Below are 16,306 nucleotides of genomic sequence, written 5' to 3'. Positions count from 1 at the left end.
AAGGTTTTCATTTTTGAGGGTTAGGGTTTCCTAATTGCGACAGATGGTAGTGTAGAATGGTGATGGTATACGAGATTAATGGTGGTGGCTGAATCCATTCTGCAAAATCTAGCCCCGACTGCAGCTTCGACTGAGGAGTGATGTGTGTGTTATGATTTTCTGGCAAATTTCTGATATGTGTGCGTGTGTGTTTGGGGAAAAACATCACAGATCCGTTGGGTTTCAAAATCAATGGAAAGAATGAAAATGGGGGTTTGATTGAAAGAGTGAAGATGGAGGATGAATGAAGAACTAAGAAGCATATCCCCTCTCACTCTGCGCTTCAGAGAGAGAGAGAGAGAGAGAGAGAGAGAGAGAGAGAGAGAGAGAGAGAGAGAGAGAGAGAGAGAGAGAGAGAGAGAGAGACTTTTTCTCAATTTTAATTAATAAAAAACATTTGAATAAATATAAAAGAAATTAAAAAAACAAATATAAGGGTATAATAGTCTTTTTACGTTGATAGAGACCAAAAACAATAGAAAGCTCAAATTTTGGACTAGTGGTGCACCAACATTTTATTTTGGACCGAAAGCACATAAATTTGTCAACTACAGGGACCATTTTTGCAATTTTGTCTAATCCAAAATACTCTAAACCCCTAAATTAATAAACGTAGCACTTGGGCCTAATTACAGGCTTTTCCTTATTGATAAAAAAACGTAGAAAAAAAACCCAAAACAAATAGTTATACGCATTAAAGAAATTATCTTAATGGATATACTTATAACTAAAGAATTCATATGTTAATGTTATGTATCAGTAAACATTATTGACAATTCTTTCTTGCCATTAATCATCACTTCAACCACATCCTTGATTATAATACTAGGAAAAAAGAGACAGAGACCCTATTTGAGAATCGTTGACCAGTTAAGAATTCCACATTTCTTGGATCACCAATCACCAAGCATCCTTCCTTTCTCCCTCGCGAAAAATCTGTGGTGCTTGGAGAGAGAGAGACACTTCATATATATCAACCATCTATCCATCCAACCTTTTCGTTCCACCTTCACAATCTAATTTGGTAGAACGGATTCCCAGAATCGTCACAAACTTAGTGAGTGAGGGCGGTTTCCGGCAACTAGGAGACCGCTCCACCACCATAAGTTTGCTCACCTTTTATGTAACCCCGGCCTGAATTCTGGTTTCCAAGGTTTACGGTGAGATCTCTAAACCCTTCAACTTCCTACATATGTAAATCTATCTTCTTCTTCTTCTTCCATCTTTGAAGTTGTTCCAGATTCATATTTTGGGTTGTATAAAATCTGTTAATTAAAGAAACTTACACTACTATCAATCTTCAAAGCCAAGAAGAGGCAAAACTGATACCAAAAAAGAAAATGTCGGGAAACGGGGATGATGAGTTGTCTCCATCTCCTTTGCCATGCGAATGGGCTCGTGGCAAAATGATCGGATCAGGCTCGTTCGGGGTTGTTCATTTGGCCATCAACAAATCAAGCGGCTCACTTTTCGTGGTGAAGTCATCCGAATCTCAAGAGGGGGATCAGTCTCTTGAGAACGAAGCTAGCGTTCTCACGAGCCTGGATTCCCCTCACATTGTACAATGCCTTGGAAAAGACGTTTCCTTCGGCGATAACGGTCACACAAAAACAAATCTTTTCATTGAATACATGGCAGCCGGAAGTCTCGGTGATGTCGCCGAGAAACTCGGTGGAAAATTAGACGAGGGTGTCATCCGTGTCTACACCCGGGAAATCCTCAAAGGATTGAAGTATCTCCACGATAGTGGAATCGTCCACGGTGATGTTAAATGCCAAAATGTGCTTTTGGGTCCGTGTGGGACCGTAAAGTTAGCTGATTTCGGCTGTGCCCGACGGTTACCGTCAGGCACAGGCACAGGCACTGGAGCCACCGGCAATCTGAAGTTCCTCTGTGGAACTCCGTTATGGATGGCTCCAGAAGTTCTGAGGAACGAAGGGCTAGATTTCTCAGCAGATATCTGGTCTTTAGGGTGCACCGTTATTGAAATGGCAACGGGGCGGACCCCATGGGGCAAGCTCGGGGTGTCGAATCAAATGGCGGTGATTTTGAAGATTGCTTCGAGCAACGAGTTGCCTTCATTTCCTCGGGATTTTTCGAAAGCCGGTTTGGATTTTCTCAACAAGTGTTTGGTGAGGAAGGCTGAAAGGAGATCTACCGTTGATGAGCTTCTAAATCATCCATTCATCAAGGGTGAAATGGTAATTAAAAAACATGAAACGTATTCGCCGTTGAGTGTTTTGGATATGGGTGATGACGGGTATGGTTCGGATGAGTCGGAGGAGATGAAAGTTAGGAGTAAAATACCATTTTCAGTTCGCCGTTATGAGAAGAGAAAGTCGACACAAAGGCAATGTACAGAAAATGAGATGGTGTCACAGGAAAATTGGGTCACAGTTAGGACCTAAAAAGAAAGAATGTTTTAAAAAGAGTTGATGGATGAATGAATGAATGTATGATTGTATAGGATTTTAGGGATGATGTTTTTGTTTGAAAAAGAAAATGTACAGCCAAAAAATAGTTTTTACTAAAACCAGCCCCAAAGTGTTGAATTAGTTTTATTTGTTTAAAATAAAATAAAATAAAAATATTGAATATGAATCGTATCTGTATGCAGGACAGGCTTTGAGATTTTACAGATCATGTACAACTTAAAAGTTTTAGGCACCAAAAATAATAAATCCTAAAAAAATAAAATAAAAAGGATCCATTTTGCTATCTAAGTCCACTTCTACATACATTTATTGTGTAAACATGACATTATAATGTTATCCAAGCGCCCTATAGGCCTATATCGTCCAACTTCCTTAAACCTTCACTAGAATGTTATTTAACATTAGCAAATTGTGTTTAACATAAATGAAGCGCATTGTTAGAACGCCAAATACGAAGATAAAAATACAAAATTTCATCATTTTTGCAATCACCAAACAAAAATGGACCAAAATGTACATACCACTCGTCTCATTTGTGTTTTTGCATACAAAGACTCAAACTCGTTGACTCAAGTTTATATGTTTCTTTTAGGATCAATTTATGAAATTTAGAGTCTACGAAAAAACATTACTGGACTGTGAATTGGGCCACAAAATAGTCCTCATATATATAGCATATTTTTTTTCATCTTTCTTGATTTTTACATTATTTTCAAGGTGAAAACTCTCAAAAAAAACTTATAAAAAATCTATTTTCACACCATTTAAGCTTCTTTCTTGTGGAAACTTTCTTTTGAAATTTTTACCACAAAAAAAGTTTTAAAAAGGTTTTTTTTTTTCACGTATCAAATTATGAATTTTGTTGATCATATTGAGAAATTATAAATTTAGCATACAAAACCTGTAATTTTGCAGATGATATATACATTAAAAAAAACTTGAATTTGTTTTTTCTTAAACGACGTAGTTTGGAGTCATGTCCATTTCGACATCTGCAAAACTAGTTGTTTTAGTGTTTAGACTTATTTTTTAAGAGCGACGGGTGTGGGCAACGCCATAAGGGCGTTATCTGACGTGGTCGCGAACATAACGGCGCCATAACGCGGAAACACCGCCCCAGCCTCCCGTTATGGGGCGTTACGCCATGACGTGTTACCATGGTAACGGATGTTAACGCCATTTTTTCGACTGTTGCATTTTCTTTTCCGTTGAAAAACGGTAATATTACCGTTTAAAAACGGTAAATTCTAAAAAAAAAAAAATTACTACTTAATTTTTTTAAAACTATATCAATACATATATACCTCATTTTACACTTCTATTTCTCTATATCTATCTCTATTTCTTTTATCATTCAAAAAAAAAAAAAAAAAAAAAAAAAAAAAAAAACCACTATGGATCAAAACCCGAATACCCCTCCTCCGAACACAAACACATCGAGGAAATCTCTCCGACACGACGACCGATGGGGCGCGACAAAGCCAAGCGCGCGCAACGGCATGCGCAGGAGAATGAAAGTCGGTTTCGAGAGCACGAGGACATGAAAAAAAATTCGACACCCACAAGGAAATCACAAATAAAAGATATGAATTGCAACGGGAGCATTTGGATTTCTTTCGTCAAGAAGCCGAAGAAGATCACATATCGAAGGATTTGGCAATTCTTACGACAAACGAAGAAAATTTGTCACCGAGACGAGCTGAAGTGATACGGAGGATGAAGACAAAGATCGAGAGCAAGTACTTGGACGAAGAATAGTTTGTCGGTGTTTTTTTTAAACTATTAGGACTATCGTGTGTTTTTTTTTCAATGTTTTTTTTTTTTTTGGTTTGTAATATTTTTTAAGTTTGTATGGTATTTTTAATTTACTATTTAATGAAATTATGTTTTATTAATTTATATGTTTTTTTTATAGATATATGACATAAATAAAAAAAAAATAAAACGAATTAGAAATATATGAAGTAAATAAAAAAATAAAACAAATTAGAATAATAGAAATTAAAAACATCCAAAAATAAATAAAAAAAGAAACAGAAAATAGTATGTGTTATCCCATGTTATTTGGTATTGCCCATTTCCACCTTTGGTGTTATAACACCAAATTGTGACTAAGATGATGAGGTGGACAATTTGGGTGTGATAACATTTAATAACATGTTGCCCACACCTAGTAGTCTAATACTTTTTGGAAAATAGTAATGTGATTAGATGTCACACCCCCAAACCGGAAAGACGGAAACGTTCGGGGCGGAGGACGTCATGTTTAGTATCACAACACATGCATCATAGTAATCAAAGTAACAAACAACCATTGCATTAATATTTAAAGTGTTTACAAAGTATGTGATTCACAAAAGTTAGACTCCAAAAGTAAATAACAAAACAAGACATGAAGATACTATGCTCCATCTTCTGAATCCCAGCGCGCGTACCTGTCTACTAGTCTCCTGAGAATACAAGTTATTTTGAAAGAGTAGATCAGCATTTAAGCTGGTGAGTTCATAAGTATTTTAGTGATGTAAAGTAAGTTGTAAGTTCTTTTAGAAAAGTTCGTCTGTTCCTCCAGAAAATCTTATATTTTCTGATATGATTAATGAAAGTAAAATGACTCTACAATTCCTTCTATGAGTACTAAATGGATACAAGTTATATAGAATCCAGATCAAACAGACAATCGATTGTGTGCATCTGCCCTAAGCCCACAACCAAACAAGGAACAAGAAATGAGGCGGAAGACACACATCCCATTGTTTGTTAGATCTTCATTGTATATAACTCTGGCGTATTCATTTGGTACTTACAGAGTTAACTGTAATAGTTCTTTATATTTGATGAAAACATTCTTTAAGAAAATCATATATTTCCTTTAGTAAAAATGGTAACCACAATAGTTCCTTCTATAATCACTTAGTTTATATTAGTTATATATAATCTAAAATCGAACAGATAGTTAATTGTGTGAATCTGCCCTAAGCCCACAACCAAACAAGGAACAGGAAGTAAGGCGAAAAGCACGCATCCAACTACCTATCGGATATTAATTATATATAACCCTGATGTATAAACTAAGGTATTATATAAATTAACCACCAAAGGTCCTTTAAGTTATATTGGTTTAATAAAATGAATTAAACCTTTTACTGATAAGTTTCTAGTTTAGTCTACTAAATGTTCTATCTGGAAAATATGTTTTTGTACTAGAAAACGGTGTATTGAATTTGTATACTATGACCTGACTCATACCTGGTACTCCTTATGATTACTTGGTGTATACGGAATATATATACATCTAAGATCGATTAGATAGTAGACTGGGTGAATCTGCTCTAAGCCCACAACCAAACAAGGAACATGAAATGAAGCGGAAAGCACACATTCTACTGTCAACCGGACCCGATTAATATATATCCCTGATGTATCTACCGAGGAATCATAAAGTTAGCATTATAGGCCCCTTTCTAACTGAATGTACTAAGACTCGACTGTTCTGTTTGTCTTTTGTAATTATGTAAGTTTTCCCAAGTTTAAGACTATCTTTACTAGAATATAGTTTGCATTACTTTTTATGTGAGAATATCGTTATATGAATGTAATGGGAAAATATAAGTATTCAGTAATACTGTATAAAGTAACTACTGAAACACTAACTACCTTAAAAACCAGTTTGTTTATTAAGGTTAAAATGTGATGTGGTTGTAACCATACTTGATTGACTAGTAAAACACGACGATCAAAGACGTCGAAATGGTATGACATTCGTCACCCGTAGACCTGCAGGTCCCACTGTAGCTAGCAGCAAGGTGTAGGATGGTCAATCCCGTATAGATCTATACACAAATTCACGCTCTCCCTCCAGGAGACTCTGGTTACAAAACGTGACACAACAGTATATTGCCATGCCATGAAGTAGTGGCTCACATTAATGTTATCTTGTTCTTGTTATAGTATGTTCCTTTCTGTTCTTGTTATTGTATGTTCCTCCCTGTTCTAGTGTATACTATGTTCCTTCTGTTCTAGTGTATAGTATGTTCTGGACCCCTAAACTATACCTATTATAGTTTACTAGTATGCTTGTTTTGAACTGTTTCTGATTTGTAGAAAAGACTCAATTATCTACTGAGTTATGATTGTACTTTAAAAACAGAGTTTTATAAACAACAAAGTAACATAACTTTAAAAGAGTTTTTGAAATGATTTGATCACTTATAAAAGTATAAGAAATCCTTTAAAATGGTGTTTAACACTGATAAACATTTACACAATTAACATTGTGTTCAACTTGTATTCCCCCCCCCCCCCCCTTAAAAGCATTTAAAACATTTAAAATATTGATTATAGGGGTATGAACTAACCTTATGTGGGTGATTCAATTGATGATTTGCGTAAGGATGAGAAGTTCCACGAATGAATTCCCGAGACACAAACGAGTCCTAAATGGCATATATATATATATATATATATATATATATATATATATATATAGGCATGTAATTAGTGTTTAAAACAACTAACATGCAAGGAAACAACCTTAGGGACTAGGAAACACTTGGAATGAAGTGTTACAATCACATGTGATTGACTAAAGGGAGTTTACGGCCAAAGGAAAGTGTGTTCACGGCCACACTTGAGTTTACGGCCAAGGAAGATGAGTTTACGGCCAAGGGAGGTGAGTTTACGGCCAAGGGAGATTGTATGGCCGTAAACACTCCAAAATGATGCAATTTGGGTCTTGATTCATGCTTATAAGGTGTTGGTCTTATGAGGATACAAGAGTTTCTAATGAATAACAAGATGATAGAAGAAATGCTCACCTAGAAATACTCACCTTTAAAAGGCTTTAGGGTGTTCACGGCCACCAAGAACAAGTAGGTGTTCTTGGTGAAAGGATGAAGATTTGAAGATCTTGAGGTAGCAGTGATGAATTCAAGGCTAGAACAAAGGGGTTGTTAAGCATGAACAAATAAAGGATGAGATGTTTACGTTTTGGGAGTGAAATGAGAGCTTTCACTTGATGATACTTGAGAGAGAAAGGGTAGTTTGCGGCTAGGACTTGAAGAAATGAAGAAAAGTGAAGCAAATTCTCATATAAAGAGGATAGTTCACGGCCACCAAGAGTTTACGGCCGTAAACTCCTTGTGATGGAGTTTCCGGCTCGATTTCAACCCAATGAACTTAAGCTGACACAACCCCACACCCAATCCTTAAGTGTACTAGGTTTAGAACCCTCGAACAGACCCCTAACAATGTTAAAAAGATAGCAGAAACAAATCTGACATTGGATTGGATTGACTTTACTGGATACAAATTTTCGGGTTGTCACATTAGACATATTTGTCTTTTTTGTCTTTATCATTATTATTATAGCGGATGTTAACATGGAGTAAAATGTTCTGTAGGAATCATTATTTGCATCAAATATAACTATATTTAGTCATTGACTATATTATGTATTAAAGCTCCACACCAATAACATTTATAGTGAGTTTCAAACGGGTGACACACATCATTTTGTGTCCTATCATTTCTATCCTCATATTTCCATTAGCCTTTTAACCATTATCATAAGGTGTCACCATATAATACACAGATGTTGCATTCTTACGAATTTCTATTAAACCCAACATGCCATTGCCATTTGCCACCAAACAAAAGATATAAATCTTGTTTCCCAAAGTATTTGTTCTAATTCGACACAAAAACTATAATAAGTGCCTCATAAAAGGGATACCTGAAACCTAGGAACATGCATATATGTCCATGAAGCCATGTCCAACATATGACATGAAGTTATTTGCAACAAAATTCAGTATGTGATGTAGTTAAGTCCCATTGAAAATAAAACGAATGAAATCTTATCATTCAAGCAGTTGATTGCTTCAAATAAGCAATAAGATCAGCTCGATCCTGTGGTTTCTTCAATCCAGGGAAAACCATCTTTGTTCCAGGGATATACTGCACAACATGAGTTTCACAATTTATAAGAAAAAAGAAAAAAGAAAATGTGATGTGAATTAGGATCTTTCAAATGATATATGTAGTCTTGTACCTTCTTAGGGTTTAGCAAGTAGTCATAGAGTGTATTCTCTCCCCAGGTCACAGCCATGTTCTTGTTGGCAGCAGAATAAGAATACCCTGCTGTGGTGCCAGATTGCCTTCCAAAAAGACCATTCAGATTTGGCCCTGAAGTTCATATGAAGCCATATGAGCATGCTAAAAAAACTTGACATAGACAAAGAAATCTTTAACAAATGCAAAAACTACATGACAGATGCAATACAACAACATTTTTATGATTCAATTCCACTTGATTGGTAGTAAATTGGACACAACTGGAAGATTCCATCAAAGGAAGGAAATGATCGTTCCATTCAATAGTAGATGGAATTCAAATCCGTTCCCTCACTTGTTTTATTGAAAGACAAAAATACTGTGTTTGTGAATGTTTTCCATAGAAGCATTCATCTGCTCTTAGATGCTTATACGTGAGAATGACAAAGATTATGAGAATGATTACAAACAAGTGGTCCTGATTAAAGAAGTCCTACACCTAACCATGTGATCCTAAAGCAGATGAGCTCAATAAACATCAAATCACTACATATAATTAATCGCTAAGAACCCAGATAGCACACAATTGAACAATATAGCATTCTTTTACCAGGATGTGGCATATGAAAGAGTAAAAAGTATAAAGATCACGACATCAAAAGCATTGCATACGTCGAATCACAGTAAAACGAGAAATCTTCGATAATATAGCAGCGGAAATTATACTATTTCAAATTACAAATAGAGGAAAAAGGCAAGTAATAAGCTATTTGGGATTTAGACAAGAATGTAAAAACCTTGCTTGTGACCGGCTCCTTTTTCGACGGTGTGGCACTGAGCGCACTTGGTTTTGAATATCTTCTCTCCGACTTTAGCATCGCCTCCTGGTGCTTGTTCGAATGACGCCATTTTCCGGTGAAATGAACGCCGCCAATAAGAATCTTCAAGGGTTAGGGTTTCGACTTTTACAGAGACGACAACGCCTTTCGAGAACTTTCTTCTTTCTTTTACAGGTGTTTTATGGCGTTTACATAAAGGACCGTGGCTTTATTGACGCGGCACACACCATGAGACATTTATGCCCTCACTTCAAATTTCATCCTCTTTTGACAAGAAGTCTTGTATTTTAGATTAAATTACAGATTAAGACCTTGAACTATTGCTTAATCTCGAGGTTCTAGCATATTTAGATGTTGTTTGAAATTTTGTTGACCGGATTCTGTCGAACACTTTTTGAGTGAGTAGATCCGGTCAGTATGTTTGATACATGAGAAAAATGGGTCTGACCCGATTATTACTTTCTAACTCTATCCTTAAGAAAAAAAGGTTGACCGGGTAGGTAAATTGGATAATGACAATCATGCCCTAATAAAAAACCACGCCTCCTTCCAATTTCAGCACCTTCAACGTTTGCCCCCATTTTACCTAGGCGACGTTGCCCTCCTCATTTTCCTTGTCCTAGACGTCTTCTTCTTCTTCTTGCCCCGATTTCCAGTAGCATTCTTCCCTTCTCCACCTCCCATATTTGCACCGCTCCTCCCACCTCCGACCTACACCTTTGCAATCGTAAGTTAATGTAAGATAATGGTGTAGAACTAACACATGTCACACACTGTAATTATAAAAAGTCTTTGTTGTATGTTTTTCATCTGTGATGTCAATTAAACGTAATCAATATTTGCAAGAAGTTATTATATTTCTAATTGACATGGTCTTGTTATAGATTCATTTTAATAAGTAATCAACATGTCAATGATACTACTTAATGGTTACAGTTGTATTTATATGAAAATATGAATTTGTATCATTTGAGTTACAAACAGAACAGAAATGGTAAATTTGTCATTTTCATCATTCCGGACAATCAGTTAGATATATAATTAAACAACATGGTTTCAATCAGATGTAGATTCAGTTAGAAAATTAAACATGTAAATTCAGTCAGACTTCCGACTCAGTCATGTCTCAACTGATTCATCAACTATCAAACAACTCAATATGTGGTCTATTAGATGTTAGAAAATTAAGGTTCATTTTTTATATAATCTAGTGTTGTTACCCAACACAACTTATAGTAAGAGGTTAACTAACATGCTTGGTAAAAAAATCACACCCTAAGAAGTTATTAAATGACACAGTTCCTAATTAGAAATTATGTATGATATATAAAAATATAACCTGATTGCTTTTGACAAACCGCAGTAAATGATTTACCATATAACAAAGGTTTATTTTCGCAAAAATTAAAGGATGTGATTGTTTACTAAAAAAACTTGATACTTGATAAGTGATTAAATGTCACCGTTCTAAGTTTGCGAAATATAATCGGGTCCTATATATCAACAAACAAGCAACTGACACCGAATGGTTTTTAACCATAAAAAGTGAAACTTTACGTTTTGGCATCGACATATATGGATATAGATGTTTGTTTATAGAGGAAAAAAGAATATAGATTTCCATATATTAACAATTTTCAATAAAAACAAGCAATTGAAAACAATAGTGGTCGCGATGTAATTTTTTAAATAATATGGGTAGTTTTTTAACAAAAAAAATGGGGTCATTACCTGTTTGACCATTATTTTGCGGTCATCATGATCACGATAGAACTTTTTTTTAAAAAATTGATGGATTTATTTGACACAAATTAAAATTAAATGGGAAAACTAAAATATAGTATTGTTATGTTATAAGCCCTATATTTTATGGGTATCACAAAATTCGTTTAAAAATAATCCAATCAAAATCAATTTCAAATCCCTAAAATTTTGGAAAGCTTGACAAAATTCATACAAAGATTTTGCACCAAATTTATAACTTAGGTCCTGACGAACCTTCATAATTAGTGAACAAGTGTAAGCTTTGTTGCCCGTCGGTATGGAGTACTGACCACACCGAGGGACAGACCCTGAAACGAAGAACGGGAATGAGCGGAATCAATAGTATTGGTTCAACCAGATACGAGTGACGGAACCGGTGTTGATCAAAGACATGCACCGAGTGCCAGGAATGACTATAAGCCGATGGAGTCGTTTTAACATGATCGCTTTTACACAAGAAAAGGAGACCACCCTCTAAGCCTAAGTATTCCTCAATGACCGATAGCGGACAAATATCGTGAGGGAAAGGTAAAAAGAACCCTATTGACAACTCAATATGTATCTCCCGATTCTTGGTAGCAAATATCATAAGGCCAAATATTTATAAATATGAGATTTTTTTAATGTGTCATGAGGTATATATAAAAAGCATTAATTATGGAAAATGTTATCAAAATTAAATATGAAATGCATGAAATATTCTTCATATTTAACATTAGAAATATTTCATATAATTAATACATTTCAATAATATTTCTTATAATTTAATGTAATTTAAAGTTTCTTATGTATACCTTTAAGGCACATATTAGAAAATCCCTATAAATATTTTAGTCACCTTGTTTTATTTAAAAGATCCATATCTTTCTTGATAGATTCAATACAAAGTGTTAAATTGTGTAACAACCACCCATAGTTTTATGTTTGGAAAAGAGATGTGGAACAAAAGAAAGCAATCTCCAACTTCCAAAAAGGAAGCAACACGATCAACAATAACAAAGAAAATGCATAAACTGGATGAAATTTTACAAGGATTTTATAAAAGTAACAGCAGAATATCATTGAGATACACATATCATAATTTCCACCAAAAAAAACAAGGTGGATCTCCCAGCCAATCCAACATATCTCAAAATCCCAAACACAAAAAACAAAAAACAAAAAAGAAAATTAAAAAACAGCAATACTTATTAAGTCTAACCCCTTTACAAACTATCCACCATTCCCACAAAATTTAAACCCTTTTTTTCCCACTCATCCTCCCGAAGAAGGAGGCAACATAGGCCACCCCAATAACCTTGGTGACCCCACGGGACTCAACCGCTGACTAGGCGAAAACAAACTTAATTCCACAAACGCCCCTGAACCCCCCTCCTCTCCTCTCTCATTCATCCGAAACGAAATCGAACCTTGTTTTCCCGAATCTGCCCCTCCACTAACAGGACTTTGGTTAGCAATCAACGAAAGGGTATCATTATATTCTTCAATAATCCTTCTCCTATCTTCTATATCTTGCAAATTCTTCAATTCCAACGAGTCCGCAATCGGATAATAAACAAGCACACAAACCGCCACCTCAGCACAACATAAAATCGCCAAAAAAGCCAAGAACGCGAGAATCTCAAACAAAGTGTCCCCCGGTTTTGACAAAACCGATAAACCTAGTAACACAACGCGCAAAGGAAAGAAACTTGACACTGTGATTATCAATATGAATACGCGCTTTCTCAACCCTTTGCTTATCACTAAGTTTAAGATTTTCCTTCCAAGATAAAACAAGTACATGTTTAACAAAGTTGCGAAAAGACCGAGAAGGGTAGTGCTCGTTAACGGGTAGTAGCAACGCGAGGAGGGCGGGGATGTAATTTTGAAAAAGTAACCGCGGTCACCCGTCTCATAATGATGCCCGAATATGACAACGAGCGTTTGAAGGGCAAGAATCGGTAAACAAAATAAGAGAATGTAAATTGTTGTTTTGAAGTTCCAATTTTGGCTCAAGGGACCGGATTCGGTTTTTTGTAAGGATGCGCGAAGGAGAAAAACTAGGGTTAGGAAGAGACACGGTTCGGAGAATCCTAGGTTTGATACTATGTAACATTTGCAAATAATGTCTTGCCATTTTAGGTTAAGGGTGTTGAGTAAACGCCCTTCTTGGCGGATGAAATCAAGGCGGAGGATTTCACCGAGGCCCCACCAGATTGTGAAGAAGATGAAGATGATACGGATGACCCACGGACCGGAGAAATATTTGAGACGATTATACCCTTGGGTGCGAATGTGGGAACGGAAGTAAAAGGAGTAGAGGATGCAGAGTGTACCAATGAGTGATGAGATGGTGACTAGTGATATTGTGACCACACCAAGTGCATCAGCAACTAATTTTGTCAGGGGCATCACCCAAAACACGGATTCCACGCATGCTCTCTGACAGCATGGATGCGTAGAATTTTTTTGGGAATTTGTGTTGGAAACAATTTGATTCGTTCTTGATGAAGGACCAATAGTTGGGTGACACTTGTTGGTTACGATTCTTGGATCTTTTTCTCCCCTTCGATGCCAACCATTCACTCGCGTGATTATGTAATTGTAATGTGCCAGCTAAGCTGCCTGCAATGACAGATATGGAAGATTAATATCAGTATTCAGTAGCTGAAGATAACATAATTCATAAGTAGAAAGTTCATATCCTTCTGTAATCGATAAACAGTTAACAAAGGTATGTAGTCTATTCTTGGAATTGATGCATGTCTACAATGAATAATCCTATTAGCAAAAACTCTACAAATCCAATGAATTGAGTGATTTATGTTGAGAAGAACCCTAAATAGTTTTCAAGACACACAAAAGTCAAACAAGTTTCCACATAGTAAATAATATTCTTAATGAGAAAGATGAGTTGAAAACCAGAAAAGCTCCTGAAGGTGACTAACACTTGGAAGAAATTCGTTTGGATTCAAGCGACTAAAGGAAACCTTAGATTTGAAGGTAGTTTCTACGAATTTCTTTATAATTGTTGTTTAAAGTAAAAGAATGTTCATAGAAAGTTCAGCTTTTCTATCAATGATCTATCTTTAACCTACTAAACCCCAGGCTTCCAACCACCAACGCTAGTGTATAATAAAGTTTTCCTGTAAAAGAACAACGGAATAAGGACAAAACTCGAAGAACAGAAAATTCAAGTATTTATTAACAAAACGCGATAACTTGCATTAATTCAACCGTTTCCTCCAGATTAATAAGTACAAACGAATTTAGCATTCATAAATTCAACCACACGGGAGAATAAACATACATTAAACTGGATTTCTTCGTTCATTATACGCATAATTATATCTCAAATAACATCCTTAACAATTAGCAATTCCAAAAATCAAATTTCACCAGAAATTATATGGAAAAAACTGATGAAAAGGAAGTAAACGAAAATATACAGAGAAATAACAAAGAATAATTGCTTAAACGCCTAATTCGGCTAGAAATTGAGACTTTGTTGCATAAATTATGCTATGAAACCCTAAGAAACAATAAACGAGGCAGTTAATCAATATAAATTGAACAAGTACGAAGGTGAAATCAGAAATTGAGAGATATAAGCAGATTAATCACGAACAACCTTACGATGCAAAGTACAACTCCAGATCGCTTGAGCTGAAACCAGATTGAAAATCAAAATCGCGAATGAAAACCCTAGAGAGAGAGAGAGATAGACAGCCTGAGAGAAAGAGGGCGAAAGAGAACGTAAGGTAAGGGGAGGACCAAGGCAAATAGAGAGAGAGGGAGGGGGGCTTTGTTGATGACAGCCTGTCTCCAGCAAATACACCATTCAAAGAAAAAAATCTAAAAATAGGAAGAAAGTATTATTTAATAACTTATGGAAATATAATAATTTCAATAACAAAAAAAATATATACCGACCTATTATTATATAAATTTTTCACATCTATCATCTAAATAATGCTTTAAATCATGTAAATCATTATTAAGAGAAGTTTTATATAATATTAAATGTATATCAAGTCAATAAGTTGCAATTATATGATTAATAACTTATGTATGTAACTAAATAAACTTTTATTGATTTGTAAAGTTATCTTTTACTTTGTAATTGGTTTTCTAACAATTGGTGTAACAAAGTATATCATTACCACTTTATATATACACATAAATAAAGTAGTAAAAGAAATGTATAACAACTTGAATCAATAATTCAATACCGCATTAATTAATAAATAAATAACCCTATCATTACACAACTTGATAAAAATGTAACTATTTTATATAAATAAGTTATTGACCTTTATTAAACACAAAGCATAACAATCATAAAGCTTAATATAGACATCAATTATTATGTGTTTTCATTTCGTATTGCAGCCAAATTTGTACAAATTTAGCAATCAATAATTAAGACATACTTCTAATGGCAAGCAAAATTGAAGTTTTGTTATGAAAGAACTTATTCTCAAGTATCACGTTGTTAAGTTCGCCCTAGCTAATATCCCAACTCTTTGTGGTTCACATCTTGCCCTTGTGTGAATATATATTGTTTGGGTTTTTTATTAAACGTACATAAACTAAACCAACAATGAAAGATCAAAGGCATACTAACCTTAAAGTCGTTAACAGTCGGTTTTGACTTGCCTTTTTTTCGATCTTTGATGGGGGTGTGTTGTGTGTTTTTTCTACAACGTGATTTAATTTTTGTTTCATCTCAATTGGAATGGAATTTCCGAGCTACGAATAATGGGATTGACAATAGAGGGAAAGGAATCGATCATGGTTATGGTTATATTAAGCATAAACGCACATATAGGATGTCGATAAAATGGATGATTATGTGGATGTATATCACTAATTTCCCTCCAATGTTGGAATCACAGGATCTCATGAAGATGTGTGAACAACATGGAACAGTAACGGATGTTTATATAACACGTAAATTATCAAAGATTAGGAAGAGGTCCACTTTTGTTAAGTTTTTACGGTTACAAGACGAGCTTGAATTAGAAAGGATAATTAGTGTTGTATGGATCGACAATCACCATATTTACGCCTCAGTTGCGAGATTTGTACGAAATGACAGCCACCAGCCAAATGTGAAATCATGATCCAATTAACATACGGCTAAGGCAAGGAAAGATGAAGGTGTTGTTCATCAAGAGGCATGTATGTCTTATG

At 35.2% G+C, this 16,306-nt stretch overlaps 3 protein-coding genes across 6 annotated transcripts; 1 reads left to right on the top strand and 2 right to left on the bottom strand.

The window, feature by feature from the left end:
• The first annotated feature begins 1,017 nt into the window (after nt 1-1,017).
• LOC145138606 (mitogen-activated protein kinase kinase kinase 17-like) lies at nt 1,018-2,640 on the top strand. The gene has a single exon (XM_079072663.1). The coding sequence runs from the start codon at nt 1,380-1,382 to the stop codon at nt 2,445-2,447; it is 1,068 nt and encodes a 355-aa protein (XP_078928789.1). The 5' UTR covers nt 1,018-1,379; the 3' UTR covers nt 2,448-2,640.
• A 5,427-nt stretch (nt 2,641-8,067) lies between these two features.
• Nucleotides 8,068-9,571, bottom strand: LOC145141378 (cytochrome c). The gene is made up of 3 exons (XM_079074666.1): nt 9,323-9,571; nt 8,524-8,657; nt 8,068-8,429 (listed from the first exon to the last, which is right to left on the bottom strand). The coding sequence occupies exons 1-3, from the start codon at nt 9,432-9,434 to the stop codon at nt 8,337-8,339; spliced, it is 339 nt and encodes a 112-aa protein (XP_078930792.1). The 5' UTR covers nt 9,435-9,571; the 3' UTR covers nt 8,068-8,336.
• A 2,571-nt stretch (nt 9,572-12,142) lies between these two features.
• Nucleotides 12,143-14,921, bottom strand: LOC145137179 (uncharacterized). Of its 4 annotated transcripts, XM_079071318.1 has the most exons (3): nt 14,742-14,921; nt 14,205-14,256; nt 12,143-13,735 (listed from the first exon to the last, which is right to left on the bottom strand). In XM_079071318.1, the coding sequence occupies exon 3, from the start codon at nt 13,520-13,522 to the stop codon at nt 12,383-12,385; it is 1,140 nt and encodes a 379-aa protein (XP_078927444.1). In that variant the 5' UTR covers nt 13,523-13,735; nt 14,205-14,256; nt 14,742-14,921; the 3' UTR covers nt 12,143-12,382. The 4 variants fall into 4 exon arrangements, with proteins under 4 accessions (XP_078927444.1, XP_078927442.1, XP_078927441.1 ...); XM_079071316.1 differs by lacking the exon at nt 14,205-14,256 and having other exon boundaries at nt 14,739-14,921; XM_079071315.1 differs by lacking the exon at nt 14,205-14,256.
• Between the last annotated feature and the right edge of the window lie 1,385 nt (nt 14,922-16,306).

The sequence above is a fragment of the Lactuca virosa genome, chromosome 9, assembly GCF_052849685.1.
Source record: "Lactuca virosa cultivar CGN04683 chromosome 9, Lactuca_virosa_CGN04683_v6, whole genome shotgun sequence".
NCBI lineage: Eukaryota > Viridiplantae > Streptophyta > Magnoliopsida > Asterales > Asteraceae > Lactuca > Lactuca virosa.
This window is presented reverse-complemented; position numbering and strand designations above follow the sequence as displayed.

Bases quoted from the DNA above. Each gene is read 5' to 3' on its own strand.
- LOC145138606 (XM_079072663.1), top strand. From the start codon at position 1,380: ATGTCGGGAAACGGGGATGATGAGTTGTCTCCATCTCCTTTGCCATGC.
- LOC145141378 (XM_079074666.1), bottom strand. From the start codon at position 9,434: ATGGCGTCATTCGAACAAGCACCAGGAGGCGATGCTAAAGTCGGAGAG. The intron at 8,658-9,322 runs GTTTTTACATTC...TATGAACTTCAG, and splicing joins AGGAGCCGGTCACAAGCAAG to GGCCAAATCTGAATGGTCTT. The intron at 8,430-8,523 runs GTACAAGACTAC...CATGTTGTGCAG, and splicing joins ACTTGCTAAACCCTAAGAAG to TATATCCCTGGAACAAAGAT.
- LOC145137179 (XM_079071316.1), bottom strand. From the start codon at position 13,522: ATGCCCCTGACAAAATTAGTTGCTGATGCACTTGGTGTGGTCACAATA.